Source organism: Prionailurus bengalensis, chromosome A1 (genome assembly GCF_016509475.1).
Source record: "Prionailurus bengalensis isolate Pbe53 chromosome A1, Fcat_Pben_1.1_paternal_pri, whole genome shotgun sequence".
Lineage (NCBI taxonomy): Eukaryota > Metazoa > Chordata > Mammalia > Carnivora > Felidae > Prionailurus > Prionailurus bengalensis.
The window spans coordinates 21,961,185-21,974,441 of NC_057343.1; the positions used below are offsets into that span (position 1 = coordinate 21,961,185).

At 38.5% G+C, this 13,257-nt stretch overlaps 1 protein-coding gene and 1 pseudogene across 2 annotated transcripts in view; both read right to left on the minus strand.

Moving 5' to 3' along the window:
* LOC122482025 (histone-lysine N-methyltransferase SETDB2-like) overlaps positions 1 to 13,257 on the minus strand; it is a 90,115-nt gene that overhangs the window by 35,142 nt on the left and 41,716 nt on the right. Inside the window, exons 8-14 of one of the 2 annotated variants that reach the window (XM_043578460.1) lie at positions 12,086 to 12,202; positions 11,186 to 11,355; positions 8,497 to 8,713; positions 7,659 to 7,758; positions 6,092 to 6,185; positions 2,800 to 3,140; positions 186 to 274 (exon numbers count right to left, since the gene is read on the minus strand). In XM_043578460.1, the coding sequence (XP_043434395.1) occupies positions 186 to 274; positions 2,800 to 3,140; positions 6,092 to 6,185; positions 7,659 to 7,758; positions 8,497 to 8,713; positions 11,186 to 11,355; positions 12,086 to 12,202 (1,128 nt within the window). The remainder of the gene's footprint in view (positions 1 to 185; positions 275 to 2,799; positions 3,141 to 6,091; positions 6,186 to 7,658; positions 7,759 to 8,496; positions 8,714 to 11,185; positions 11,356 to 12,085; positions 12,203 to 13,257) is intronic. The other variant, XM_043578464.1, reaches the window with a different exon arrangement.
* On the minus strand, positions 297 to 1,467 carry LOC122482157 (annotated as a pseudogene).

The window sequence follows — 13,257 nt, forward strand, 5'->3', positions numbered from 1 at the left end:
TTCTCAAAGGAAATAAGAACTGAAATTTCAGCTATTTAAAATTTTATTGACTATGAACAGTTTGGGATAAATGAATATTCTAGGGTACCAGATATTAGGGGCTGTAAGCACATATTTTATTTTATATTTTCCTTTTGTTATTTTTTATAATTTCAAAATTAAATCACATAAAAGAAGTTTCAAACCTGTTGGTGAAGAATGCCACCAATGGAAAATTCCTGTCACGTGTTTCTACAAAAACATTCTGTACCAAAAGATTTGGGCAACAACTATGCTGTTAAAATAAATAAATAAACACAGAGGTTAGATAAAGAGTTTGATACCTCGTTTTTGAAGCATTAGAATATCATTCTGCTTCTAGCACATCTCACTTACTTTCCTTTCTTTGCTTTTGCTAATATGCAAAATATCAGAGACTGTAATTTTGTTAATATTAGGAACCCAATCGGAAAAGCTCTGTTCTGACATTCTTATCCTGCTGGTAGAAATGCAAAATGGTACAAACTTGTATAGAAGATAATTTGTCAATTTTGTCAATATTATAAATGCATTTATCCTTTGATTCAGCAATCCCCTATCTGGGAGTATATTCTACAGGTACATCTGTACATGTATCTATGTGTAAGATTATTCACTGAGCATTGTTTCTAAAAGTTTAGAAACCCAAATGTCTTATCTAAAGAGGATTGGTTACAAAATAAACTTTGGTATATCCATACAATGGAATCCTATGCACCTATAAACAAAAACAAACAAAAAGAAAGAGAAGCTCAGTGTACTGATATGGAAAGGTCTCCAGAGTATATTGTTAATTAAAAAAACAAGGCATAGGACAGTGAATATGCTGTTATGTAAGAAAGGGGGAAAATAAGAATATTTATATTTACTTGTATTTCCATAAAAAAACACTATAAGAATACATAAGAAAGTACTAAAAATGATTTTACATATAGAGGGTAGAGTAGGGACAAGGTTAAATGAATGGAGGCATAGTTATTTTTTAGGGTATTTTTTTTTAACAGGACAAAAAAGGTTAATACGAAGAATGTATGTGACCTGAGTTTTACATGATCATCAAACAGACCTTCTAGAAAGGGAACATATGTAAGCAACTGACATCTCTGCTGAATACAACCATTAGTTATCCTTGTTCAAGGCTTCTAACACGATATTATTTTCTCTGATTACCACCATTCCAATATTGTCTATTGCCCACTAGCTCCCATCTCCATACATTCATCATTCCCAGATTCACAAAAAGACCAAATCCCAGCAATTTTCCTTGAATATGTCTGCCACCATTCAATTCCAATGATAACTTCCTGTCCACATTTTTTCAGTTGTGCCAGTAAGCTTTACTCATCGTGCATACATACAGGCTCAGAGTTACCCTGAAACAGAATTCTGTTTGGCTGTATGTATGTATTCTGTATGGCTTTTTGTTTATTGATATATTTGCTTTAATTTTATTTCCATTTTAAAATCACGAATGTATTTTCTTTTTTTTAAGTTTATTTATTTATTTACTTAGAGAGACAGAGAGCAAACATGCACAAGCAGGGTAAGGGCAGAGAGAGAAGGAGAGAGAGAGCATCCCAAGCAGGCTTTGTACTCTGCACTGAGTCCAACATTGGGCTCAATCTCATGACCATGAGATGAAATCAAGAGTCAGATGCTCAACTGACTGAGCCACCCAGGTGCCCCACAAATGTATTTTCTATATTAAAAAAAAAAAGGAAGGAAGGAAAGAGGGAAGAAAAAGGGGAGAGGAGAGGAGAGGAGAGGAGAGAAGAGGAGAGGAGAGAAGAGGGGAGGAGAGGAAGACAGATTAATTCTATTTTTCCACAACAAGAGAGTTTTTCCAAAACTCAGGTGGTGTGCTAATTGGGAGAGGTAAAACCAACCATATGGTTCTGGTGCAGCCACTTTCAACACAGCTGACAGGAAATAAAGCCATGACAGTTCTTTGTTGGGGATCCTTCTTTAATGGCCCCTTAGTTATGTTTAATGGCATCTGACATGTTTGGCAACAGTAGAGAAGTAGTCAAAGTGGAATAAAGAACAGCAGTTGGGGACAGAGGAAGAGAAGAAAGGATTCTGTTCCTTGTTAACCAAGTATCCTCCTAACTAGGTGAAAAAGAAGCCAAATAAACAGATCACCTAGCAAGGAAAAGGCTATTTTTTTAATGTTTATTTATTTTTGCGAGAGAGAGAGAGAGAGAGAGAGAGAGAGAGAGAGAGAGAGAGAGAAACAGAGCATGAGTGGGGGAGGGGCAGAAAGAGAGGAAGACACAGTATCCAAACAGGCTCCAGGCTCTGAGCTGTCTGCACAGAGCCTGATGCAGGGTTTGAACTCATGAGTCGTGAAATCATGACCTGAGCTAAAGTAGGAGGCTAAACAGACTGAGCCACCCAGGCGCCCCAAAAGCTGTTTGTTTTTAAAGATTTGCTGACTTTAGGTTGGGCGGAGGAGGGGGGGAGCGGATGGGAGGGTGGGGGAGGCTGGGCTGGGCCTGCAGGTCAGACAGGTGCTGAGTATTAAGGAGGGCACTTGTGATGAGTACTGGGTGTTGTATGTCAGTGATGAATCACTAAATTCTACACTTGAGACTAATATTGCACCGTATGTTAATTGGAATTTAAATAAAAACTTGAAAAAGAAAAAAGATTTTCTGACTTCAGAATCTTACTCTCTTTTGATGGCAGGTCAATTACATATGACTGCACATAAATTTCAAACCATTCAAAAAAGCATAGAAAAAGAAGTTGTTTAGAAATGTGATCAGCCCATATACTCACATTAAGGAAGCGGCCCACATTTCCTTCTTTTGTGGCATCCAATAAAAACACATTCCCTTTATTGAACTTCTTTAGAGGATCAGGTGAAGTGTTCTTGGTTTCGCTTGGGAACTCTTTATCACAAAAGACCTGCTGGTTTTGAAATGCTGGAGATCTTTCCCCTTGGGGCTTTTGTATTTGAGACTTGAATTCCTTTATAATATTCTGATTATCCAGTGGGGTTGCTTGGTTACATCTTCCTCCTGATGGTATTTCTTCTCTACATTTGGTTATATCTATCACATCTGATTCAATCAGCAGACTGTTTTCAGTGTCTTTAACTTGGTAAGAGCTTGAATCCTCTAAGAAACATTTTAGAAGGAAGTGTCAGCAAATATACTTGGTTAAGCAACAGTCCTGAGATTAACATACTAATTAAATGCTGGCTGCTTTAATTATCTCTAATTCTTACAATGCATGAAGATAGATAGTACTCCAATTTTACAAATGAAATGCTGAGCCTCTGAGAGGGTAAGAGATTCACCTGACTGGCAATAACAATGAGAAGTGGGGTAAGAAACCAAGAACTGTCTCAAATATTTGAGAAATGTCTAGCTCCAAGTCTGCCTTCTTTATACTGCCTTTTTATGAATGTACTGCTTGCCTCCTGTTACTATTACTGTATTTAATCTCTACTACTCATAAACTGACTTACCTCTCTTCAACTCTAGAATCTCCATTTCCATATATTCTAAACACCTGTAACAGTGGGTGTTTAGGGAGTACTCTAGGCCTGTAGGACAACAATGAAAAGCCCGAGAAGACCTGCTGGCATTACCCTCTACAAGTCCCAAGAGCAATAACTGTATTGCTGGGGGTTGTGTACACATTAGTGTTTGGTGGTTCTGCCACATGACCACTCAATAGTTACAAATTCTTAAGCAATAATACCTTAGAGTAAGATACGCTGCCTTAATCATTTTTTATCCAATAATGGAAATATTTTTTTAGAATATTCAAAAGTATGAATCCTTGTCAAACAGAATAAGTAAAATCATTTATTCTTTAAAAGTTACTGGGGTGCCTGGGTGGCGCAGTCGGTTAAGCGTCCGACTTCAGCCAGGTCACGATCTCGCGGTCCGTGAGTTCGAGCCCCGCGTCAGGCTCTGGGCTGATGGCTCAGAGCCTGGAGCCTGTTTCTGATTCTGTGTCTCCCTCTCTCTCTGCCCCTCCCCCGTTCATGCTCTGTCTCTCTCTGTCCCCAAAAAAATAAACGTTGAAAAAAAAAATTAAAAAAAAAAGTTACTGTGTCACCTAACTCAGTGGCACAAACAAATGGTTTCTTTTAATGGTTTTGATTTAATCATTATTGTTACTGGCTGCTGTTCCTACATGTTCTCATATTTTAATCATAGGTTCCATGTGAACCATAACAGTACATAAATGATTTTTATAGTGCCTGCTATATATTAACACTATAGCAATCAATGAAAATAACAAAAGAACCAAAGCAGTAGTATTCATTATGGCTCACAGGCATGAAATGGTGAAGGAAACCAGAATATGTCATCCCAAAATAGGCTTCTTTGACATAAGATTATTTTAGACTAACAGGGATTAAGCAGCATATGCAGGAAAAGCTCATTTCCCTCCCCTTATCTGTTTAAAAGCAGTACATAAATTTACAAAGGTGTCCCTCCTCCTACTAGGAAGGACAAAAGTTAGTGACAAGAGACAACTTTACACTTTCATCAGCCTGGAAACCAAACCAGTGGAATCTACATAACAAACTTTACTAACTAGCCTTTATCCACTATTGGTTTCTCACATACTTACCTTCCCACAACTTGCTGCCACTAGAGACTCAAGGTCCTTTTCATTTGTCCTGTCACCCTTCTAAAAATTTATTGCTGTTGTTTTTTGAGAGAGAGAGAGAGAGAGAGAGAGAGAGAGAGAGAAAGAGAAAGAGAAAACACAACCAGGGGAGGGGCAGAGAGAGAGAATCTTCAGCAGGTTCCATGTCCAGCGTGGAGCCCAATGTGGGGCTCGGTCTCACAACCATGAGATAGATCACGACCTCAGCAGAAATCATGAGTCGGACGCTTGACTGAACCACCCAGGTGCCCCTAAAAATTTACTGTTCTTTGGCTAAGATGCTAGATAAGCCACAGTTCTAAGCTACTTCTTTGTTATTCATCTCTAAGTACTCCCAGGTGTTATATGTATGATACACACAGTAATAGTGATACATGGCAATAAATTTCTGCTTGCTTTTCTCGTCAATCTAATTTACAAGGCCTCACGCAGCTAACCTAAAATGGGTAGAAGAGATTTTCCTCCCCTACAATTATAGAATAATTATAATACATAAATATCCTTTGTGATAGACCTTTTCTGTCAAGCAGCTGCCTCGCTCCCTACTCCAAATCTCCATCCTTTAAGACCAGGTTAGGAGTTGGGGATACAGATGCAAGGAAGCTCAAAGAGAGAAGAGGCAATGGTTGGTTATTTAAAAAGGGTCATCTTTCAGCAGTATCCCTCTGTGAGGGAGATAGTGAAATGCAAAAGTACCAAAATCCAGGTCTGTCAAGTTGTAACATGAAATCCGGCAAGAATGGTAACATTCAAAGACAAGCACTCAGAATAGCAGTATTTTTGCTTTTTGCTGAGCATCTCTGCAGCAGTGTTGGGTGGAGTACTGTAGAATGATGTATCTTTATTGTTAAAGAGTGAGGAAATGGCAGCTTTGGACAATGCTTCCAAAACCAAAGATAACACTGTGGACTCCGTAACTCAGAGTTGTCTCTACCCCACTCCTTGCTGCCATGCCTCAGATCACTGTTGGCATACAGACTAGAGGTTGGCAAACTTCTTCTGCAAGGGGACAGAGAGCAAGTATTTTAGGCTTTGTGGACCATATGGTCTCTGTCCTGACTACTCAGCAATGCTGACATAAATCATCAGAGACAATATATAAATTAATGAGTGTGGCTATGCTCCAACAGAAGTTTTTATGGCCTCCAAAATTATAATTCCATATAATTTTTGAGTGTCACAAAGTATTATTCCTCTTCTCATTTTTTTCCAGTTATTTAAAAATGTAAAAATTATCATAGCTCATGGGCCATACATAAACAGATGGTGGGCCAGATTTGGTCCACAAACTGTAGTTTGCCAACCTCTGATATAGACAAGAAGTAACTTATATAATGAATGGAGCTTGTTTAAGTCTGAGAAAATGAGCCACAGGTATTGAGCAGGACAGACAAAACAGCAGAAAAGGCAGGCAATCACAGAGTGAAACAAAGCCTACTTTTCATCTCCTTGGCTTTGGAGTTCAGATGTACTTGGGTCGGTTTAAATCCATCATTATCTTCTGAGGTGACAGACTCTGAGGAAGTAAATCCCTTAAAAGAGAACAGGGAAGATGTCTTTACTTTCTAGCTCAGGAAAAAGAATTTAATTTAGCAGTTAGCCCACTTTCATCAAGTGTCAATCTTCATAGGCTGTAGCTACCAGATTAGTTTTGAAAGCCTCAAAGCTGATATCATAAGAAATCTCTGGAGTGATGGCGCCCTTTTGGCCGTGTTCTGCTTCTAGGCACTTTAGTAAACCACAGCTATAAAGACTTTATCAAGACTGTTAAGACATTCTTTAGGCATTAAAATTTAAAATAAAATTCTAATACATCCATCTGTATCCCTCAATTCTAATACCAGATTTGGCTTCAACTGTAAGATGTGCAAAGACAAAAACACACTTTGGCTAGTTTTTACTTCAAAGAGAAGGTTAAGGGAGTTGCCTATCTTTATGAGTTGTAGACACTGCAATCACTTCATATGGTAAGGGTAGCTTTTAAAAAGGGCATATACTTAACGCCATGCTTGGCACTGAACTAACTGTTCAATAAATGTTGACCATTATTAATTATTCAAGTTACTTAAAGGGTCAACATTTATTAAACACTTGGGTGTCAGGCATTGTGCTACACAAAGTATCTGATGTTTATCTCATTTAATCCTCTTAACTCTTTTACAAAATGTTTATCTCATTTAATCCTCTTACTCATTTTACAAATAAAGGAAGGTAGACTTGGAGAGATCACCCAGGTAGTAAGAAACAGAGCTGGAGGTCAAACCCAGGTCCATGTGGTCTGATGGCCCAACTTTTTCATAATTTTGTGATCCTGAGGAGGTATTTACTGTACATTACTAGGGCAGAAGATAAATATCTGCACACCACCTACGGCGGAGTTTTTACTTTTCATCAACAAGCCCTACTATGAACTACCATTATGTCTTCCTGTTCTTTTTCCGGTATCTTTCTTTGCTTTCAGGTTATAGTCTCTGACTAGTTATTCTTCTCAGACGAGATCGGGCGCGTTCAGGGTGGTATGGCCGTAGACTAGTTATTCTTCTCAGTACAGACTGAAAAGTGTACCTTTAGAGGCTATCATGTAAAATGGTGCTTTCTGGAAGATTCTTTTATTAGGCTGTGCCTCTTCTTTCTCTTACATCTTACAACCTTATCTCCTAAGCCTACTGTATCTTTTTTCTTATTAGGTATCACTATCAACTCTGGAACACTTTAACTTTTCCTACAAATTCTCAGAACTGGATAGCTCTCAGTCTCAGTGGAATACACTGTCAGATCATGACCAATCCTCTCCTTATGTATCTAAGTTGGGAACATGCCAATCCACCATGGAGGACACTAATAAAGCACGGTCTTAACATTTCAAGAGTATGCCCATTCCAAAATAATAAAAAAAAATCCTACACATTAAATAACACAAACAATTGGAACTAAGTAAAAGACAGAAAGATGAGATAATAGTTAATGTTCTCAGAAGGGCCCCATCTACATTTTGCAGTTTTTACCATCTTTTTCCCATTGTGTTGAATAATGGCTGTCTTGGCTTTAGGACTTCTAATGACTGAATGATACTGAATTCTTGAAATATTGTTACATTTCATTTCTCTGAAAAGGAAAAAAAAAGTTATTCTATATATCAGTAAAAATTCTCTTTATTGGACTTTGAAATACAGATATCACTGTTACATAAATATCCATTAGAAATTAATCTAATAACATCTACGGATAGCCCCCACTAAAGAAAGAAACATATTTTAAAGTCAATCATATTTGAAGTACATTAAAAAAAAGAATCCATGAAAAGCTTTGCACATAAGTTGATAGAAAATACAAAGGACTGCAAAAGTTATGACATCCATAAAGACTCTGATTAAAGTCATAAATTTTTTCGGGGCGCCTGGGTGGTGCAGTCAGTTAAGCGTCCGACTTCAGCCAGGTCACGATCTCGCGGTCCGTGAGTTCGAGCCCCGCGTCAGGCTCTGGGCTGATGGCTCAGAGCCTGGAGCCAGTTTCCAATTCTGTGTCTCCCTCTCTCTCTGCCCCTCCCCTGTTCATGCTCTGTCTCTCTCTGTCCCAAAAATAAATACACGTTGAAAAAAAAAAATTATAAAGTCATAAATTTTTTAAAGGTAAAACTCCAGAAATGGAACACTGAGGAAAAAAGTATGTTGGCTAGATTTTAAAATCTAAGTGTTCTAGATTTCTCTGTGTTAAACTTGTACCTGTGAAGCAAGTTGATATACAGGAGATACACAGGAGTAGGGGTAAAGTAAGACACAAAGAGAACCACGCTTGATCAATAATACAGATCAATCCTGATTAGGTTTCTAAGATTTTACTTACGTAACAGGTTCTTTTAAATTATTACGGAATGTAGGTGGACACTCCTCAGTCTCAGCACTTCTATGTGTTTCCAGGTCTAATGGGATAACTTCTACCTCACAATCTGCAACTTCTATTTTCCTCTTTTTTGAAAACATATTTTTCATAATATTATCTTCCTTTCCATTTTCATCAGTAGGATCAGGTTTCCCAGTGTTAGATCTGCTTAGTAATCTTCCTAAAAGAAAAAAGGGTTTAATGAGACAAAAGATAATTGCTAAGCAACAAAAGAGCATCTCTATTCTGCTCCATTACTAAAGAACCCTGTGAAATATCCTTTATTTCTAGAATGAAAATAAACACATTAACTAATCCTAGAAAACTCTTGTAAGAAATAATAAACAAAGGACCAGTGAGAGATTTCTTATCTTCCAGGATATGAAAAAACATTGGCCATCTAAAAAAAGCATTGTCTGTTCTGGTATAACATGAAAGAGAATAGATTTAGCTACAATAATATAAAACAAAAATATAGATCAGAAAGCATTCTAGAAAATTAGAGAGGTGAACTCCAGTCTTAAGATTACAGCTTTTATGGGGCACCTGGGTGGCTCAGTTGGTTAAGCATCCAATCTCGGCTCAAGTCATGAGCTCATGGTTAGTGGGTTTCAGGCTCACATAGGGCTCTCTGTTGTCACCACAGAGCCTTCTTTGCATCCTCTGTCCCCCTTTTTTCTCTGCCCCTCCCCCACTCATTCTCTCTCCTTCTCTCTCAAAAATAAACATTTAAAGAAAAAGAGTATAGCTTTTGTGTCTAGTTAAAAATGCTGTATCAGCTAAAACGTATATTTTTTTATAAAGTGACCTATTTAAATCTGAGGTGATATGCACCTATTATTCTCATATTAAGTTCTAGTATAATATTAAAATCTTCAAGTTTATGCATTTTCTTATAAGGGACTCAAAATTATACTTACCAAGTCAAAATTAGCAGCCGGATCAGAGAGATTACCTTAGGTACATTTTCTAGTAATGCAGATAAAGCCAATGATACTTCCTGGACACCATGTGGCTGGCACCTTATAAGGCAGCTAACTTTCATCAGAGTTACTTTGAGAAATATGAGAGACAAATGTGGAGGTAAATTGTGTAGGATGTGTGTAAGTGGTATGTGACAGGGATCCAAGTGTGACTGTTATGAATTATAATAATTCTTGCCCTCACTGAAGTGAACCTGGAATTTCAGATGAGAAGGGCTGCTCTGGTCCCTGCTGCCTTACTGCCAAGACTCAGTCTAGGACATTTCCTTTAGACTGGCTCCAGAGTTATGTTCCCTCAACCTTTCTCATTTCATGGTACACATAGGAAGTGAGGATTTTTGCCTGATACTCTGGGGTAAATGGCTGAGACTACTGGAGACTGGTGTTTCTGGCCTGGCGGCTGTGACCAGAAAGAATCAGTAACTGCACAGGCGTGCTCGGGTGGCTCAGTTGGTTAAATGTCTGACTTCGGCTCAGGTCATAATCTTGTGGTTCATGAGCTCGAGTCCTGCATCAGGCTCTGTGCTGACAGCTTGGAGCCTGGGGCCTGCTTCAGATTCTGTGTCTCCCTCTCTCTCTGCCCCTCCCCTGTTTGTGTGCGCTCTCTCTCTCTCTCTCTCTCTCTCGCTCTCTCTCGCTCTCTCTCAAAAATAAATAAACATTAAAAAAAATCATTAACTGAACAACTATGACACACCAGTTGGGAAGTTTTGCTCAGAGTGTGGGCAACTCTCTCGAGTCCCTGAAATGGAGTGAGCTGCTTAAAGTCACTGTCTGAATCATACTGTGCAAGTATTTATTACAGACTTAACTTGTTACATTCTAACAGCCCAAGTCATTGAGCAAGATAGTCTTTGATTGATAATCTTTACCTTAGCAAATCAGTTATACAGTTTTCTTTTTTTTTTTTTTAATGTTTATTTATTTTGAGAGAGAATGGAAGAGGGGCAGAGAGAGGGAAAAAGAGAATTCCAAGTAAGCTCTGTAGTGTCAGCTCAGAGCCCAATGCAGGCTTGTTCTCACAACCACAAGATCACAACCTGAGCCAATATCAAGAGGTGGACGTTCAACTGACTGAGCCACCCAGGCACCCCCACCCCAGTCATGTAGTTTTCTTTCTTTTTTTTAAAGTTTATTTATTTATTTTGAGAGACAGAGACAGTGTGAGTGGGGGAGGGGCAGAGAGAGAGGGAGACAGAAGAGAATCCTAAGCGGGCTCCATGCTGTCAGCTCAGAGACTGACCTGGGGCTCGAACTCACAAAACTACGGGACCATGACCTGAGTCCAAACCAAGAGTCAGATGTTTAACCGACTGAGCAACCCAGGCACCCCTAGTTTTCTTATTCAAAAAGACTTCTAACCTTACCACAAAGCATCTGTAGCTATCATGGAGACCAAAACAAAACAAAACAAAACAAAAAAAAACCAAAAAGCCTCACACAATAACCCAAGTTTTATCTCTGAGCCTTTCTTTTCTGGAACATCCAGTGTTTCCTAGAACATGTCATCCCTTCAGTGCTCAATCTCCCAATTACTTGTCCCCTCTCTTATGCTCCTCCTATATATTGTTGCTCCTGTCCTTGCTATAAGATCTCAATGGCCCTGGCTAGTAAAAGAGATTCAGAAATGTGGACCTTACTATAATTTGAATAATTAACCTTTGCTTTACCTGAATAAATGCAAACAAATGTCCCTCTGTCAATGTCATCTAGGCAGCGTACTCCCCATCCCTTCTTTTCAGTTTTGAACACCTGTAGCCTCACTTGAGGTCCATGCTGCACAACTCGGTTTTGACACATTTGTCGATTACACTTGCACAACAGGCTACATTCATAAATGCTGTCAAAAAAATAGGCAAGAGAAAATCAATCAGATATCCAAATTAAAAGCAAAAGCAGTTCATACCGCTACCTCACCAATAATGACCAAGGGAGGCAGACTAAATGTGAAGGCTCCTAAAGCTTGACTGCCTGGATTCTCATCATAGCTCCAGCCATCTACTATACTAACTGTGTGGCTTGGATGACTTATTTAACCTCTGTGCTTCAATTTTCCATTTTAAAAAGTGGGGCTTATTTAAAAATAGGGCTGTTTCATAATTTAATGGGTATTTACAAGGTGCTTAAGGCAATGTCTGGCACATAATAAATGTTAGCTTTTAAAAAACTGTCTAGAAACGTCTGGGAAGGGAATGTCTAGGAAGAAAGATTTTCTGTTTCTATGTATTTTTTAATAACATCATTTTTGAAAGTTTGAAAACTCCCAATTTTTAAATGAGCTTTGTAAGCTATACTTCTTAATGAAGAAATGGCTGCCCAAAGCAGGCTAACCCTAGAGGGGAACAGCCACCTCAAAGCAAACATTTAAGTATGTTCTGTGTGGTACATGAGTGCTCTCTGACTTCCATTTCCAAGAACAATATATAAATTTGTTTTTTTATTCCTTAATATATAGATTTCTGGTATAAAAATTAATATTTAATGATATCTATAAGACTATAGATCACAATAGCAAAGTACCCACCTTCAAAAATACAAACACCCTGCAACAAATCCTCAAGGTATCTTACCCAGTAGGTATTTGTCTCTGTAGTCTTTTATATTTATATCCAGTGGTTATTTTATTACTCGACAAGGGGCAAGTCTTGGCATTCCTTGCTGTCAACTGAAGACATGCACATTTTGTTCTAAAAGGAAGGCAATGGATGGAGAAGTTAGAATAAAAAAGCACCAACTTGAATAATGAGAGTCTTCTTAAAAGTGTAAATGATAGGGGTGCTGTGGTGGCTCAGTCAGTTGAGTGTCTAACTCTTGGTTTTGGCTCAGGTCATGATATCACGGTTCATGAGCAAGCCCCACATGGGGCTCTGTGCTGACAGTGCAGAGCCTGCTTGGGATTCCGTCTCCTTCTCTCTCTGCCCCTCCCCTGCTTGTGATCTCTCTTTCTCAAAAATAAATAAACACTAAAAACTGTAAATGACAGTAAAGGATGTAATTGTATTTAGAATAGTCATTTGGCTCATGGACAGGTGGACTTCTTCCCTAAACAGATTTCTTTAAAAGACAAAAACTAAGAGGAATTTATAAATAATTCTAAATAATATAAATAACTCTAAACTACCCTATCCCTGTATTTGTTCATGAAATACATACTTAACTATTTGAGTTTTAGTTTTTTTTTTTTAACGTTTATTTATTTTTGAGACAGAGAGAGACAGAGCATGAACGGGGGAGGACCAGAGAGAGGGAGACACAGAATCTGAAACAGGCTTCAGGCTCTGAGCTGTCAGCAGAGCCTGACGTGGGGCTCGAACTCACAGACTGCGAGATCATGACCTGAGCTGAAGTCAGCCGCTTAACCAACTGAGCCACCCAGGCGCCCCATAGTTTTAGTTTTTTTAAGTGAATTCCTTTCATTTCCTATTCAGCAGAAGCTAGTTTGTGAAAATTCTCCTAGCTCCCCTCTCCTACAATGTATAAACTTACGTGCAAAAGGGCATAGGTAGTTTTGCAGACATATTAAATTATCTCTCCCTCCAATTACATGAAAACAATTGGGGAGATTGATGCTGGCCATCTGGCTACTACAATCTGCTTTTCATAATGTTGCTAAAGTAGATGACATACAACCATAGATTTCTCTCATGCAAGATGGCAATGTAGAAAGACCTCCTCCATAGACACACCAGATCTACCTATTTGTAAAGCAATGCTTTGGGAAGAACTGAAGGCTGACTGAACA